Source organism: Lineus longissimus, chromosome 14, assembly GCF_910592395.1.
Source record: "Lineus longissimus chromosome 14, tnLinLong1.2, whole genome shotgun sequence".
NCBI lineage: Eukaryota > Metazoa > Nemertea > Pilidiophora > Heteronemertea > Lineidae > Lineus > Lineus longissimus.
The window spans coordinates 16,351,170-16,365,451 of NC_088321.1; the positions used below are offsets into that span (position 1 = coordinate 16,351,170).

At 43.3% G+C, this 14,282-nt stretch overlaps 1 protein-coding gene across 3 annotated transcripts in view; it reads left to right on the forward strand.

The window, feature by feature from the left end:
* Nucleotides 1–14,282, forward strand: part of LOC135499050 (adenomatous polyposis coli protein-like) — a 62,899-nt gene that overhangs the window by 15,337 nt on the left and 33,280 nt on the right. For 2 of the 3 annotated variants that reach the window (XM_064789687.1, XM_064789689.1), the window contains exon 3: nucleotides 6,853–7,121. In XM_064789687.1, coding sequence (XP_064645757.1) covers nucleotides 6,869–7,121 — 253 coding nt within the window. In that variant the 5' untranslated portion in view covers nucleotides 6,853–6,868. Of the gene's footprint in view, nucleotides 1–4,776; nucleotides 4,799–6,852; nucleotides 7,122–14,282 lie in introns of those variants that run through there. The other variant, XM_064789688.1, reaches the window with a different exon arrangement.

Genomic DNA, 14,282 nt, shown 5'->3' on the forward strand with positions numbered 1-14,282 from the left:
CACTGTAGTATCTATTCATTGCTGGCATGATTGGCAGTAGTACCTACATGACAGAAAGAGGAAGCTGGAGAAATGTCAAAAGTTTACCCACCGTACTCTGCACTGAACTTTCCAATACCTTGCACATTATTTCCAGTTCATCACCAGTTCTCCTTGGCCTCGTACCTGTGAACACGGGACGGTTACACCACTAGTTAGGCAAACATGTTCTTCCTCTACTCGCTTGTGCTGGATTAGTTGGGTGACGTTTGTCTTCTGAAAAGTTGGCCTGATGCAATCTTGGTATTAAGGAACAATCATTGCCTAATATTCAGGTGGATCTCACTATCGATTTTGTATATCTGTTCCTTTATCAGGGATAATCTCAGGGATCTAATATTGGAACTGGATAATCTCAAGGATATACTCAAGATTATCAGTTTGTTTTCAAGGATGCAATTCTTTTTTAGTGTTAGGTAAGTTAAGAAGGCAGTATGTGTGTTCAAGCTCTGTCCTATCAAAGCAACTGATGGTTGATCAAGTCCAACACGAGTTTCTGAATAGAACCCTATTGATTGGGAAGAGCATCCACAGCAGAACAAGGGGGTCCTTCTCTGATATGTTAAGATTAGCTTGGTAAGCAAGGCGAGGCCTTCCTTCCAAGGTAAGCAAAGCAAGGTCATGCCTTCCTTCAAGGTATCAACCACAAATAATATTGACCGTGTTCGCACACTCCTGGAGATGGCCAATACTAGTATCAATCTGTTCTTCCTCAGTCTACCAAACCTGTCATTTCCCCAAACCTTTTACTCGATTGACCGTTATGCCGTAGAATTTCACAAACTTCTAGCATCATGAACGTTCAAGGTTGACAGCGAAATTCGGATTCAGTAAAGTAGTCGTACAAATTCCCATATCTTCAGTGATGATCTTCAAGCTGCTTTGAAGATTTATGGGCTCTACCAAATCATTTCCTCACACAATCCACCGCAGTACCTCAAGGCAATACTCCATCCGACTTCAAAGGCCGTTAACCTGCTCCGCAATCTGTTCTTACATTTCCCGTCCTCCGCCGTCGCTTTGAGCAAGGAATCATCGATTTGGCATCACATGTTTAGGGGGTTTGATCATCACCTGAGCGCATCTTAACCCTCATGGAACTAGTCATCAAGAGTGGCTGTAGTTGCGGTGTAGGAAGTCTTTGTTTCTTGATCAAATTCGTCATCAGTTGCAGTCTCCTTTGAGCAATGATCGGATTGGTTTGAACTTTGATTGTGTCAGTGAGATGATTTTGATCACGTGAATGGTATAAAGACTTAGCCTTGAGTCACGTCTTGGCGGCATGATTTCAAGGGTGAAGATTTGTAAGGGTAAGTTACCTCCAAACGTCGACTAGTTAGCTGCACTCTCAATCCAAACTGTGAAGTCTTTTCCACCTCAGACATTGCCAAGGTGAGCAGATGAGGGTAGGGCAGAGTCGCACTCAGATTGAGAGTATTTTAGGATCGATACAGCCTGCTGTAAGAGGATGGTAAATGGCACAGTTATTTATTATGCATCTTATATTTCAGGAATCAGATTAACAATGGTATGAAGGACGACATCTTCTTGATTTATCATTTTGTATTGCGTTGCAGCTGGCACTGTTGCTATTCCTGTCAGTGATCAGAAGCTGTAGCAGTTAATATCGATATCATTCCAAATGTCATAAGGTCATGTTTTCATTGCATCCTTTGCTCCAGAAAGCGTCCGATGACAAAACTCCCTGTAACATCGTCATAGCTCTGTCATGTGCCATCAATACACTTTAGCATGGGCATAACAGGATATCTATATTGTTGTTGGGCCCAGTTTATCATTGAGACACCAGAAGGAACATCTTGAGTTGGCCGGTGTTAACCGATACATCAGGCTGATATGACTGAATTTGCCACCATTTCAGGCATCTTTCATGAATTCACTGCAACACGACCCATGGCATCTAATCATGTTGAAGTAATTGCCTGACTATTGACATACCTCTCATATCCGTTGAAATTTGATGTTGAGTTTTGAGTTAAAGGCATTCGTGCTCCTGGTGTCTGCTCGACTGACATGGGCGTATCGGACCATAAGCGACAACTACAGCGTGCCTGCATCCAAATCAATTTCAAATGATGCCCGAACAAGCTATGTTGATGATTGCATGGCATATTGACTTGTCACTTGAAGAGAATTTAATCAGTCTCGACAAGCAGCAGTAGTTATTTGAATTTCTTGGCAGAAAGTTGCATCATTTGGATCCATGTTGTGGCCCCGAGTCTGCGCACTCATCTGGCAGTCATGGCTAACTTTGTCACTGAGCTGAAGAGGAAAAACTCCAACAGAGCAATGTGCGTATTGGATGAACCATTTATCTCACCCGTGGGAAATCTACCCCTGACTTATTTTCCCAAACACGCAATGGAATGACAACCTGCCACATTGACAATATTGATGGCGTTATTATCTCCAAGCAAAAAAATGTCTGTTGTGGTACGGTGTTTGTGGCGAAATTGGTGGCTTCAAGACGATGTGTGTGTGGTGACGACATCCCGCAGCTGCCATCAGTCCTTCATTGTAAAGTGTTTGCCATCTGGCTTTGTCATGGCCATGTTGTAGAGCTGTTGCACTGAGGTCTGAGGTCTGGTGTGTGGTATGTGATGACAACCTTTCCCTGTTCTGTCCAAAAGGTGGATTGGATTCTTACAAGTGTAAAAAGAGAACAAGCCTCCTTGAGTCATTATCCCCATGCTTCTAGAGACATAACTGAATTACTGAAAGAGCTTGTTATGGTTTGGAGATTCTAAATATGGGTCTGCCTCAGAGGGAGATGTCGATGATCATCTTTGTCTCTTCTGTGAATCCGTGCGTCGGCAACCTTAAAGTGCGCTAACACTTTGGTCGGGTTGAGACTGGTGGTTAAGCGATTGATTATTCCAGTCGTGGATGTACTTTTTGGCTGATCAGTCTCCGTCAGTTGTCTGTCCGACATCAGTCGCTGATTTGCTGCAAATAAGATGAACGTCTGAACAAAATTGCATCAGGAAATCAGTCCACCGTCTCGTCAAGTTTCCGGGGCCTTTTCGACACCCGAGTTAAAGTCATGGCGAAAAGAATAATTGATGAGCAGTTATCAAAAATATTGATATACCAGTACGGAAAATATTCTGGCTTATCTCCGGGCTATTCCTGTCAAGGATGTAAACATTTTTAGCGGCATAAACCATAAGTTTTTCGCTCACAAAAGCGTGTCCGTGAGTACAACATGGTATTTCACAGGTAAAAACATTGATATTGACAACTTTCACAGGTGGTGTGTGGAAGGTGGCCGGTACATAATCGAAAACAGAAGTTAGCTATAGCTGGTTCCGAACGACTGGTAGGCCTACTCTAGAACCTACATCTGTTAGCTCTCAGCTGTAGTTGTAGCTGGAGATGATCTCTAACAAGCCTCAAGCACTGGTAGTCTTGCTCAATCAGCTGAAAAGATCAAAAAGGGACCTCAGCACAACCATTCAGTTTGCTGTTCAATTAACAGACTATCTTGGCTGAATAAAACAACATTACCATGCTTACGACATCTTCACACCATTATTTTTATCCAATGTCCCATCTGATGTTAATGGTCTCATCTATTCTTTAGTTAAATCGTTTATCTGAGACTAAGGATGCGTTCGCTGTCGCTGTTTGAAAAATCGCTAGCTGTCGCTGATGTAAGTAAGCTGTAGTTGTTATGTTCAGATCAGCTGACAAAAAACCATGTGGAATGGCATTTCAGGATTGTCTTAAGTGTTCTTACTGTGATGCAAAATGTTAATTCATGCAATTATTGCACAAAAACACCGCCCAACTCCTGGGGTGTTTGTCTTGGGATCTTTTTCTTCCAAATTGATGCTGTACACTGTAATGACCCCAAATTGAATCCAGTCGGTTATATGAGCTGTCTCATAATTACGTATAATTGTAATACCTAACACTGTTGATACTGTTTAGTTGGTTGATGTGAGTCTGTTGCACGTAACAAAGGCCTTTGTGCAGGCGCCCTTCAACCGGCAAAGTAACGCTGACACAGTAGTTAGCGCCATCACCTCTCAAGAGTACGCATCAAAGATTGACTCAAGTGCTCATTTTTTGCTGTTTGGTTAATGTTATTGCTTTCATTTTTCATTCGCAAAAGTGTGATTACGGTTCAGCGCCTCTTGTCAGTTTAAGTTTGATTGATTGCCTCTCGATATGCATGCGTAATGTAATCATGCCAACGATGTTAGTTCTTGATGCTGCCACCAGATGGACCTGTAGTGACTGTCTGAGGAAGCCTGTTCCATATCGTACCATAACTTCATTATACAACACCTTGCAGTATTAGCAACAGTCTTACACTATACGCCATCTGTTGGCCGGAATCATAATCAGCCAGTGTAACATTTGAAGAATAAGCAGAGAATGCGACCCAGTTGCGTTGATGTTGCAAGCAAAAAGAACCTAGAGGGGTAACAGCGATAGGCTGAACGGCTGAGCTAATCAAGCCGGAGTGAAAACCAATCTCTGGAAAAGCCTACAGCAATCGATAAACGATTCTGACTCACAATTATTCCATGAAATTCTCGGTAGAGCTATATCGATATATTTACCACAGGTCTACCGACGTCACTAGCGGACTGCAGTCTGATTGGCTGCTATCTTTAGCCATGACGTTATCCGCTAGTTCAACAAAACCGATGGCAGCATGAATGGGCAATATACCATGGCAGTTGTTGTATACAGGCAGCGACGGATATTTTTCTCGGCGGTTCACGATGTACGTAACTATCGGTCGGTGTTGGCTTGTTTCCAATGATAACGTTGGTTTCGGTAACATGTTCGTTAGAATAGCGAGTCTGTGCTAGCCTTGCATTGGCAATGCTAGCTTCTGGCATGTCGCCATTAGCATAAGTTGTCTCTTGGTGTCCTTGTCTATCAGTAAACGAGTGTCTTGACTGTTTTGTGAGCCCTTGTGATTGCTTGTCCTTCAAAGACTTCCCAGTCTGAGTTCCAGTCTCTTTGTAACACTGGTTTCATCATGGGTTGTGCTACCTATACTGGTCGGCGGTAACCTTGACTAGGAAGCAGTGGATATTGTGGTTGTCCGTGCTCCTATTAGCTTACCCCTGGGATTAGATTTTGGTGTCTGATCTCTCATGTTCACCTTACCACATGGGGGGGGGATAGGATAAACTTTATTGGAGTCAACAGTCTTATGATTGTGAGTTGGTCAACCTAAGCAGTGCAGCCCTGAGGTGTCAACTCACATGAGGTCTCCCTAAGTGCAGATACTTGAGGCTGGACTTGGATGGGGTGCAGATACTGAACTTGAGGCTGGACTTGGATGGGGTGCAGATACTGAACTTGAGGCTGGACTTGGATGGGGTGCAGATACTGAACTTGAGGCTGGACTTGGATGGGGTGCAGATACTGAACTTGAGGATGGACTTGGATGGGGTGCAGATACTGAACTTGAGGATGGACTTGGATGGGGTGCCAAGTTTAGGGACTTGATGCAATCAGTCATGTTTTCTCTAAGCTGAGGCACAAGCATGGATGTGGCAAACTCTCTTTGAACCTTCTGACAGTTGACCAAGTGATTAATCCATTAGGGAACCAGCTTGTTAATTATTGACAAGCAACAACGACATTGTGTACACATAGTAAACAAGGTGAGACAATGGGCCATTGAAATAGACAATGGGCCATTGAAATAGACAATGGGTTATTGGATTGGACAATATGAGCAACTGGAACATTGATTAAGTCTCTTGTAAATTATGCAAGATATAAAAACAGTTTTCATACTGTTGAATGCGTTTTGGCAGGGTAACTGTGTGTTGTTCCTAAATCATAATACTGATTGTTGTGGGGCCAATGAAACATCATAAATACTACAAATTCATTCTTGGGATAATTAGCATGAAGTCACCTATAGATTTATCATGTAAGAAGTCGCTTATTGTAAGACACATCATAAGGTTTGGCACAATTGTATAGTCTGTGAAAGAAAACTTCAGCAACATCCAATATTCACTTCCCCCAAAAGTTGCATCGTACACAAAAATCAGACAAATTCAATTTGTTAGCTTGGCTACTTTCGTCAAGGAGATGCAGTGTACAACCATAATCGTCCTTGTCATTACATGTGTTGAAGGACACTGTCTCATCACAACAATCGAACTCAACAGTCTAACAATGGGTCCAAGGACCATCTCCTTGCACTTGTCAGACCAAACAAGCACCAATCGTTGATTGAATTTGTTAATTAGCAGAGTAATCTGATCTGTAAATTGATGTGCTTTGAACTGCGTTTGAAAATTGGCATAATCTTATTATGATAATTGTGTGTAATGGTCGTCATTTAGTTTGAAGTCAAAGCTTTGTAGTCGAGATGATTTTCATCAGATCGATTTCGTGGATTCACGAGTAGGAGGGTATTTAATAGGAAACGCATCATGAGTATCACTTATGACGGCTTCAGATAGGTCAGCACGTCTAGTTTGGGAAACAAGGAAATATGGCCTGTTTGCTGTTTGGGAAAATTGGTTTCTGATTGATAGATTGATTTGTTGTCGTGTTTCATGTGATAGTCTTGCAGCAAGAACGAGGACATTGCTGTTTTGTTGGTTTCGTAAGTTCTGATGAGCTTCTGAATCAGTTTGGATATCCGCATTTCTTTGTGTCTTTAGGCTTTCAGGCCCTTCAGTGTCTTTATCAGTAAAGATAGTCTTCATCCTGCCTAATGAATGACCTTGATCACTATTTCATGATTTGACCTTTGTTATTGACCTTGCTCTTGCTAATGACCTTGACCTCTTCTATTTGTAGGTCATCATGAAGAACAATGGCCAGTACGTCATATGACGACCTCCTCAAACAATGCGAGAGTCTAAAACGCAAAAACACACATTTGAAACGGGAACTCTCCGATAATTCTCTTTGTTTGACGCAGTTGGAATATGAGGCTTCAAACATGAAGAACGTATTACAACAGTTACAGAATACGATGGCCGACGACAATGCGGACACTCGGCCATCTTTGAATCGCGAGTTTCATAGTTTCAACAGCTTGGATATGCACGACCACAACTACAATGGTGAGTATGTACTATTGATGTTTAGGCATATGGGGTGAGGTTGAGGTGCGGATTATTGCATAGAGAAACCTCACCAACAGGTTGATGACCGGATATTCATTGATGGCAGCACCAACAAAGTGGTTGATTACAACTTTTCAGTTCCTCTCCTCAACACCAGGTGGCAGCACCAATAATCCAAATCTCTTTGTAGCATTTCTGTGGCTGAACTTTCAATGCATTTGATTATTGCACAGACTAATGCATGCAGCCAATCAACTTATATATCCCATGATAATAGTAGCTTTATTCTCTATTGGTTATATATTGACGATATTTGATGGGAAACACTAACACTTAGACAATACAATATCGCTTCGGCGCCAAACAAAATCGACTGTGTGTTTTGTAAGATTCAGGTTGCTGACTGCGATCTGAGGGTGTAGGTTTGGTAGTTAGTCACATAACCTTTGGCAAGTCACTTTACATGATGGATGCATCCTTTGGCCTCTTAGAGCTGTGCCATATTGATTGCCGGGGCCTAATTGTGTGGTGTTCAATTTGTCAAGGGTGACAGGTTGATCTAAAGTGAAAGTGCTAATGAAGACCAGTTAGGAAAAGGGGACCCTGAAACTGTTCGGTCAGCTTTTGGCGCCAAACACTCCAAGACAAGCGGCTTGCCTGAGATCACAAGCATTAGATTATTGATATTTCCGTAGGAACCCTTAATCGCCAGCGACTGCCACTATATGTTCCATTCACAATTTATTGGTTGTTGGTTGTTCCCCCTCCTGTGATCATCATTCAGTGGCACCATGCCAAATCGACTATTATTGTTATCGTAAAAAATCAATGATGCAAAAATGATAGTAGGTTTGTTGTAGAGTGAGCTATCTTGTATGCTGCGACACGGAAGGTTATTACTAGGGGTTACTCGGTGGCAACCACTGGTATCATGAACTGGGTTATACCACTGTGATGTCGTGGCTCCGACCCTCGGTCTAGTACAGTCAGCTAAGACTCCAGTCAGGTCTGACCCACCTCACTCCACCCTGGAGAAAGATGGGATACTGGTTACAAATGCTCAGGTTGTAACGCTGATTCGGCAGCTCATCTGAGTCGTCAATGTACCGGATAGTCAGGCCTAAAGTGTGAAGTTGGATGATAACCTTTGCTGTTCTTGCAGTCTATAACTCAAAAGCTGAATGTAAAAAGCCTTCCAAGATGTATTGTGCCATCCTAAAAGCTCGCAAAACTGTATCACATGACCATTCATTGGAAAGCTCTTGATTAGAACTTTCCAATGGTTCCAATCAATGCGTGGAAAGAATCATCATCAGAAAGATATTTAAACAGAAAACCTCTCTGTTTGTTTTGCCTTTGAATATGCAGCCTGTTGCTTCCCGTTGATGATGAATAGCTGAGATGATTGCCCAACCACCCTCCTCCAACATGGCTGTTGGCATTTCTCCTGGGAGCAGAATGGTTACCAGGCAACGCAAGATAAACGTCTGATTCAAAGAGAGATGTGAGGCTCTTGTGACGTTTGAGAGTACCCCATCTTTGAGAGTGGTTTTTGGCTTGTCTTGTTCTGACTTGTGGCATCAACACTGGCCCTCTCCACCCGAGCAGGTGCAGTAGAGTTCTGAGGCCCCTACGTGTGATCATCCTCATCTTCATTTGAGGTGATACCTGTCTGCTCTTCCCCCGTAGGAGTTCCCTTGCACCATCTCCTCTGTTGACCTCCTAGCAAACCTTCTTTGGACTAAGTTGCTGTCTTGCTCTCATTCTTGGCCAGGCAGTGTGTGGTCATCAGCCGCTGCCTGATCCACCATCAGTCCATCACCACTGCCAAGGTCATGACCAGCGAAGACTCTCACCGCCAATGGCATGAAACCACCAACCAGCAAAGCCGTCATGACAGCTGCTCATGAATCATACTTAGTGATCACCTCGAGAAGACTGTGTCGGCAATCGCAATGAGGTGGACTGGCTTGGTAGCAGTGGATGAAGAGACAATCATATCTTAAGGTCATTCACACAGTTTCAGAGGGGGAGGGGGTCACTGCGCGTAATGATTGGAGACTGGTAGTGGCAGGCTGGGGTTGTTTGTCCAGTGTTTTTGTGAAGTTTGCAGTCGCAATGGTTATGTTGTCGCAAACACTCAATCATATAGCAAGCAAAGAACAGAGAAGAGCTCAGTGTAGAGTCAGGAAGTCATCGGTTCGGCTCTCAAAAGGACCTTGGTGTCAGTTTTGTGGAATGATACTTGGTGATCAATAATCGCAGATCATCCATCTGTTCTGCTCTGGCGTGTCAGTATGTATTTTGTTTATGAATGGCCTTTTAGTATCTTGTTATTGTGTGTCATCTCTTCAGCTGCCGTCCACACACACTGTATGTTCAGAGGGATAAACGCAACCCTCATAATCAATCCATGCCATTAAAAATCCTGTCATAAAATCACCATTCACAATTCCGAGTATTAGAACAGATAAGCGGGTTTAAATCATCAAAATCTGAAATGAGCGTCACAGGGGAGTGATGAGAGATGTCGCTAGGGAGCCATGACAGAAGCGAGGTGACAAGATGGAAGAATGATTTATGAATGCGATGATTCACTCTGTCATGCGGGGAGTGCTAGCTTCCGTTGGTTGACGGCAACGAGACAGTCCTGTGCGTTGACTGGTGTGAGAGCTTGTTACGCCAGTGGTACCGTACACGAAAGCTTCCCCTACATTTCCCGCCCAAGGACTACTTCCCATTTCACTGGCTGATGGAAGCCTTCATGGCGTTGAGCAAGACACCAAGCCTTCTCTTCATCTTGTGAATAAAAAGTAAAATTTAGGGTCCTTGCATCTGGTGCCTATCCCAAGCCCTATCCCTGACCCTTTTTGACATATCATAACATTCACACAGGCCCCGAAACAAAGTCGTTTTACTGATATTAGCCAATGCCTCAGTGACTGTTCTTTGCATAGAGGAAGGAGCTGAATTGCGCTTCAAGGTCTTGGGAGGTGCAAGGGACTGAATCTAAATGGCAATGACCATCGAGCCAATCAGTCACAGTCAAGGAATGTTGGATAAGATGGCTGAATCTACTTCTCAGGAAGTCAAGATATATTGTTACCTGTGTCTTCTCGGAATGATTTGAGAGAAAATACTGTTGAGAAATGATACGCAGACTGCTTGGAGTGGCCAAGAGGTTTCCTGTTTGTTCTGTGGTCATGATCGGTGCAAGGAAAGCATTCCTTGAAGAACTGGATCGAATGCTGCTAGCCCTGGCTGACGAATATGAGAGAAACTTTGATCGGGAGAGAGTAGCAGCCAGAAGTGTGAGTGGTTAGAGAGTCTGCCTTTTGCGTCTTTTTAAGAGGTCCCAATGTCGGTCACCCCAGCAATCTCAAGAATCAGGCAGAGATTGAAGAGATCCGGTTCAACACAACATTTGCCCTGCCTCCCCATGCTAAATAATCACAAATACGGACCAACGAATAGGGCACATCCCATGCTATTGAAAGATGATCCTGGTCCTAATATAGAGGCCCAATATCAATCACTTCGGGCAATTACACAAAATTAACAAAAACCTTAACAAAATTGTAAAAAACTCCACAAAACCCACATAAATTGAGCAAATCCGGCTCCACTCTCTGCCACCAGCCCTCCCCACGCAGAATGAGTCATGCCCGAGTGGAAGTCGGAGGCAGGGATGGGGATTTTTAACGAACATTTATACAAATTTTGCAAATTTAGGATGATATTTTTACACAACGATGGATTTTTTACGACCGGATTGGTGAGTTATGTCCGATTTGTGAAATTGGTGAATTTTGTGCCAGAATTTTCTTGTTTAGGTGTCAGACTGAGGTCTTCTGTTGTTATGTTGCTGTGTTTACATCACAGTGTATGCTGTGTACACTGGTCTAGTGCTACTGCACCGGCTAGGGTGGGATGTCAGACTATGGCTAACTATAGCTGCTCTGCTGTCAGGCTTTAGCTCTGAAACATGAGTAAATGCTATGATTTTGTTTCAGGCTTTGTCAGAGGTCATAATGTGTGTGTTCATTCATAGATTTTGGTCAACCATGAAATCTGGGTACTCAGTTCCTTTGTTGGGGAAGTAGCAGGTGGGTGAAGTGTGTGTGTATCCTTTGCATTTATAACAGAATCTGGACTATGAATGGAGATGTGATGACTTTGTTGGGTTGTGAAATGTAGTCAGTTTAGATCTTTTTGTGGCTTTACCCCTAAGTCTCCTCAATATCATTTAGCCTGTATCTGAAGACAGACATAACGGCCTGAGAACCAGATATGTCTGTTGGAACTGTAGCAGTGATACCGCTGGGCTCACACTCCAGTCTCGGGCCACACTGGAACTGTACCAGTGATACCGCTGGGCTCACACTCCAGTCTCGGGCTACATCAGACTCATGAATAATTCCAGATTAGTCCCACCAACTGAATTGGTAATACACTCGACTGTAGTGCCAGTATGATTGGATACTGAAGCAAGCCAGATCTAATGAACATCCAACCATATCGCTCTTATTAAAAAAACTCGTGCTTTTATCCTTGGTTCACCTCTGCTGATATTTTTTCCACGGTTTCTTCTGATTTCTTCACATCTTTTGCTAATGCATTTACAAGGTGTAGAAAGAGAGAATGTCTCGAGGCAATGTCAGCTTCGATGAACTCCGTGTGTGACTCAGGCGTAGATCATCTGAGTCCATCTGCTCAACATTCAGATGGTTAGTGCAGAACAGATTTCTTGAAGAATTCTTTAGTTGTGTGGAACATAGACTCATGGGTGGTTGGTTCATGTCTTAGTCCTTGGATCATGTCATTGGCACTAGGTTAGAACAACCCTGGGACTAACAAATGTTGTCCTTAATGAATGGTACCAAAACCAGCGTCGTTTTCAAGAGACGGTGAACGGCTAGCAGTGTTGCCTTCTGAGGAAGGTTGCTTTGTGTTTGACTTGTTAAGTGACATGACAGCCGCCCTTAAAGAAGGTGTAGAAGATGCTCAATGGAATATAAACGTCCAGAAGCAATGATAGTGAATAGTTTGAGTTGTTGGCTCAAGTGATCAGAGAGTGACTCAGGCCAGGAAATCCTAGTCCATGTTGAGATAGCATGGCGTGGATGTACCAGAGCCGTGTTTACAAGAAGTTCTCTGGTTTGGAGATATTGGCTCTCTTTGTTTCTTGGTGCAAGCTATGGGGTGTCGCATAAAAGTGCCTTGGTCATATGAGGAGATCTTGTCTGAGTCAGTCTGTGTTGAGATAGTGGAAGGTGGGCATGTACCAAACCCTTGTTTACGGCAAGTTTTGCGGTTTGAAGCTGTTATGTACTTCGTGGACAGTTTGGAAGCCAAGGCCAACATTCTGAATCTTTATGATCAAAATTGATATAAAGTGGTGTTGGGTTTCATCTTGTGCCACCTGCGGCCACTTTCCTCACCTACATACCTTGAGTTCACGATGTGGAAGATAATCACGATTAGTTGGCCACCTATTCTCGATCGATCAGATTCTATTACTACCACCTTGGAGGCAGCTTTTCTCATCAATCGAAGCTCAAGTCAGTAGGCCTACTTCCACATGATGTTGGAAAGCCCAGAGTTATCTACTGATGACCAGTTTTAAAGGGTCCTGTGGCTTGTGTAGTTAATATCCCAGGATACAAACTGACAGTCTTTGGGTGTCAAAGACTTGGTGGGTGAAGATGATTTCCACCTGACCTTGGCTGTATCCCAGATCCGTAACATCCAGGATACTTCACCTATTCTGTATTCTCCGGCCCATGCAGCCATTTCCAAGTCTCGTCCCTGACTGGACTAATACCTCTCCAGTCCCATTGACTTGGTGTTTCTTACGAGAGTTGGATAGTCTGACATGGGATCTATTGATTACTTGCCAGAGACGTGCATGGTATACACACCACACCAGGCCGGGCCGGAACTCCGTCAGCTAGAGAGGTTGATGTAGCGTTAGTGCTCTTGGTTATGTGGGCGTGCTGATGGAGAAGGGAGAGGTGGGTGTGATGACAAATGGCCCGTGCCACCAGTTTTGCATCCTCTTGCAAACAGGGCCTACAACACGACTTCTCTTTAGGGGAGTAAGTATCTATCGCGTGAAATGGCCTGATATTGTCAGGATGCCAGTTTCGGTATTGGGAGGAATTGCTTTGAGAATTTGTCTTTGACATTTTTGTAATATCAAGAAAATAGCCTTCCTACTTTCCTAATGCAGATGATCTCTATACACCACAGGCTCAAATTAGTCTTACATTTCGTCAATTTGGGCAGCTATTAGCAGGCTACTTTGTAGTTCAGTAGCAGGTCCTTTGATGTCTTAAGTTGTTTACAGATGAGGGATTGCTTGAAGGCATACCTTTGACAAATCGACAAACACTTAATATTTAAAGTGGCAATATCATACTGAAAGGGAACATTTAGATTTTGTCTGCTTTAGTAGCATTAGCCTCACTATTGACAAAATAGGCTAAATTACTCAAGTATGTCTGTGATTGATGGCTAATTAGAGCGGGCCCTTTGTGCTATTAAATATTTTGGTAGTTTGATGCCATTCTTAGAAACACCTTTGTGTGCTGGTGCAATTGGGACAAGCTTTTAAGGTGAATGTGTAGTCTTTGGTACAACAGTGCCTTGATAACAAAAGCTGTTTGTTGTGGTTTCATGTTTGAGATATAAGAAATGGTGTTATTTCTTCAGAGATAACTATAGCGAGTTTCCAAATTGAACCTGTTTAGTCACCATAAAAATAGAGTTTTAGCAGGAGAAACCTACCCACAGTTTTCTCCTGCCACTGGAGGCTTCCTCAGTGTTTGGAAGAGTTGACACCATGTGTAGAAAGCCCACATGATTCATTGATGGTGTCCCAAGGTCTTGGTAGGATGTGGCAGCCCCATCTCTTTGGGTAGGCTTCTCGTACTAAAACTCTTTTGTGTGGAGTGCAGGGCGTATTCAACGATATGGTCCTGTGGGGAAGGGGGCAGTAAATACTCTCAAGGAAGACCACTTTTTCCCTTCCTTGTGACTACTTTACTGCTTCATAATGCTATTACTTGCTCCTTCACTAACTATGTTTGACTGGTCCACACGAAATTCATTAATTCGTCTTGAGTGTATAGATTTTGCATTCCTGGCTGACATTAA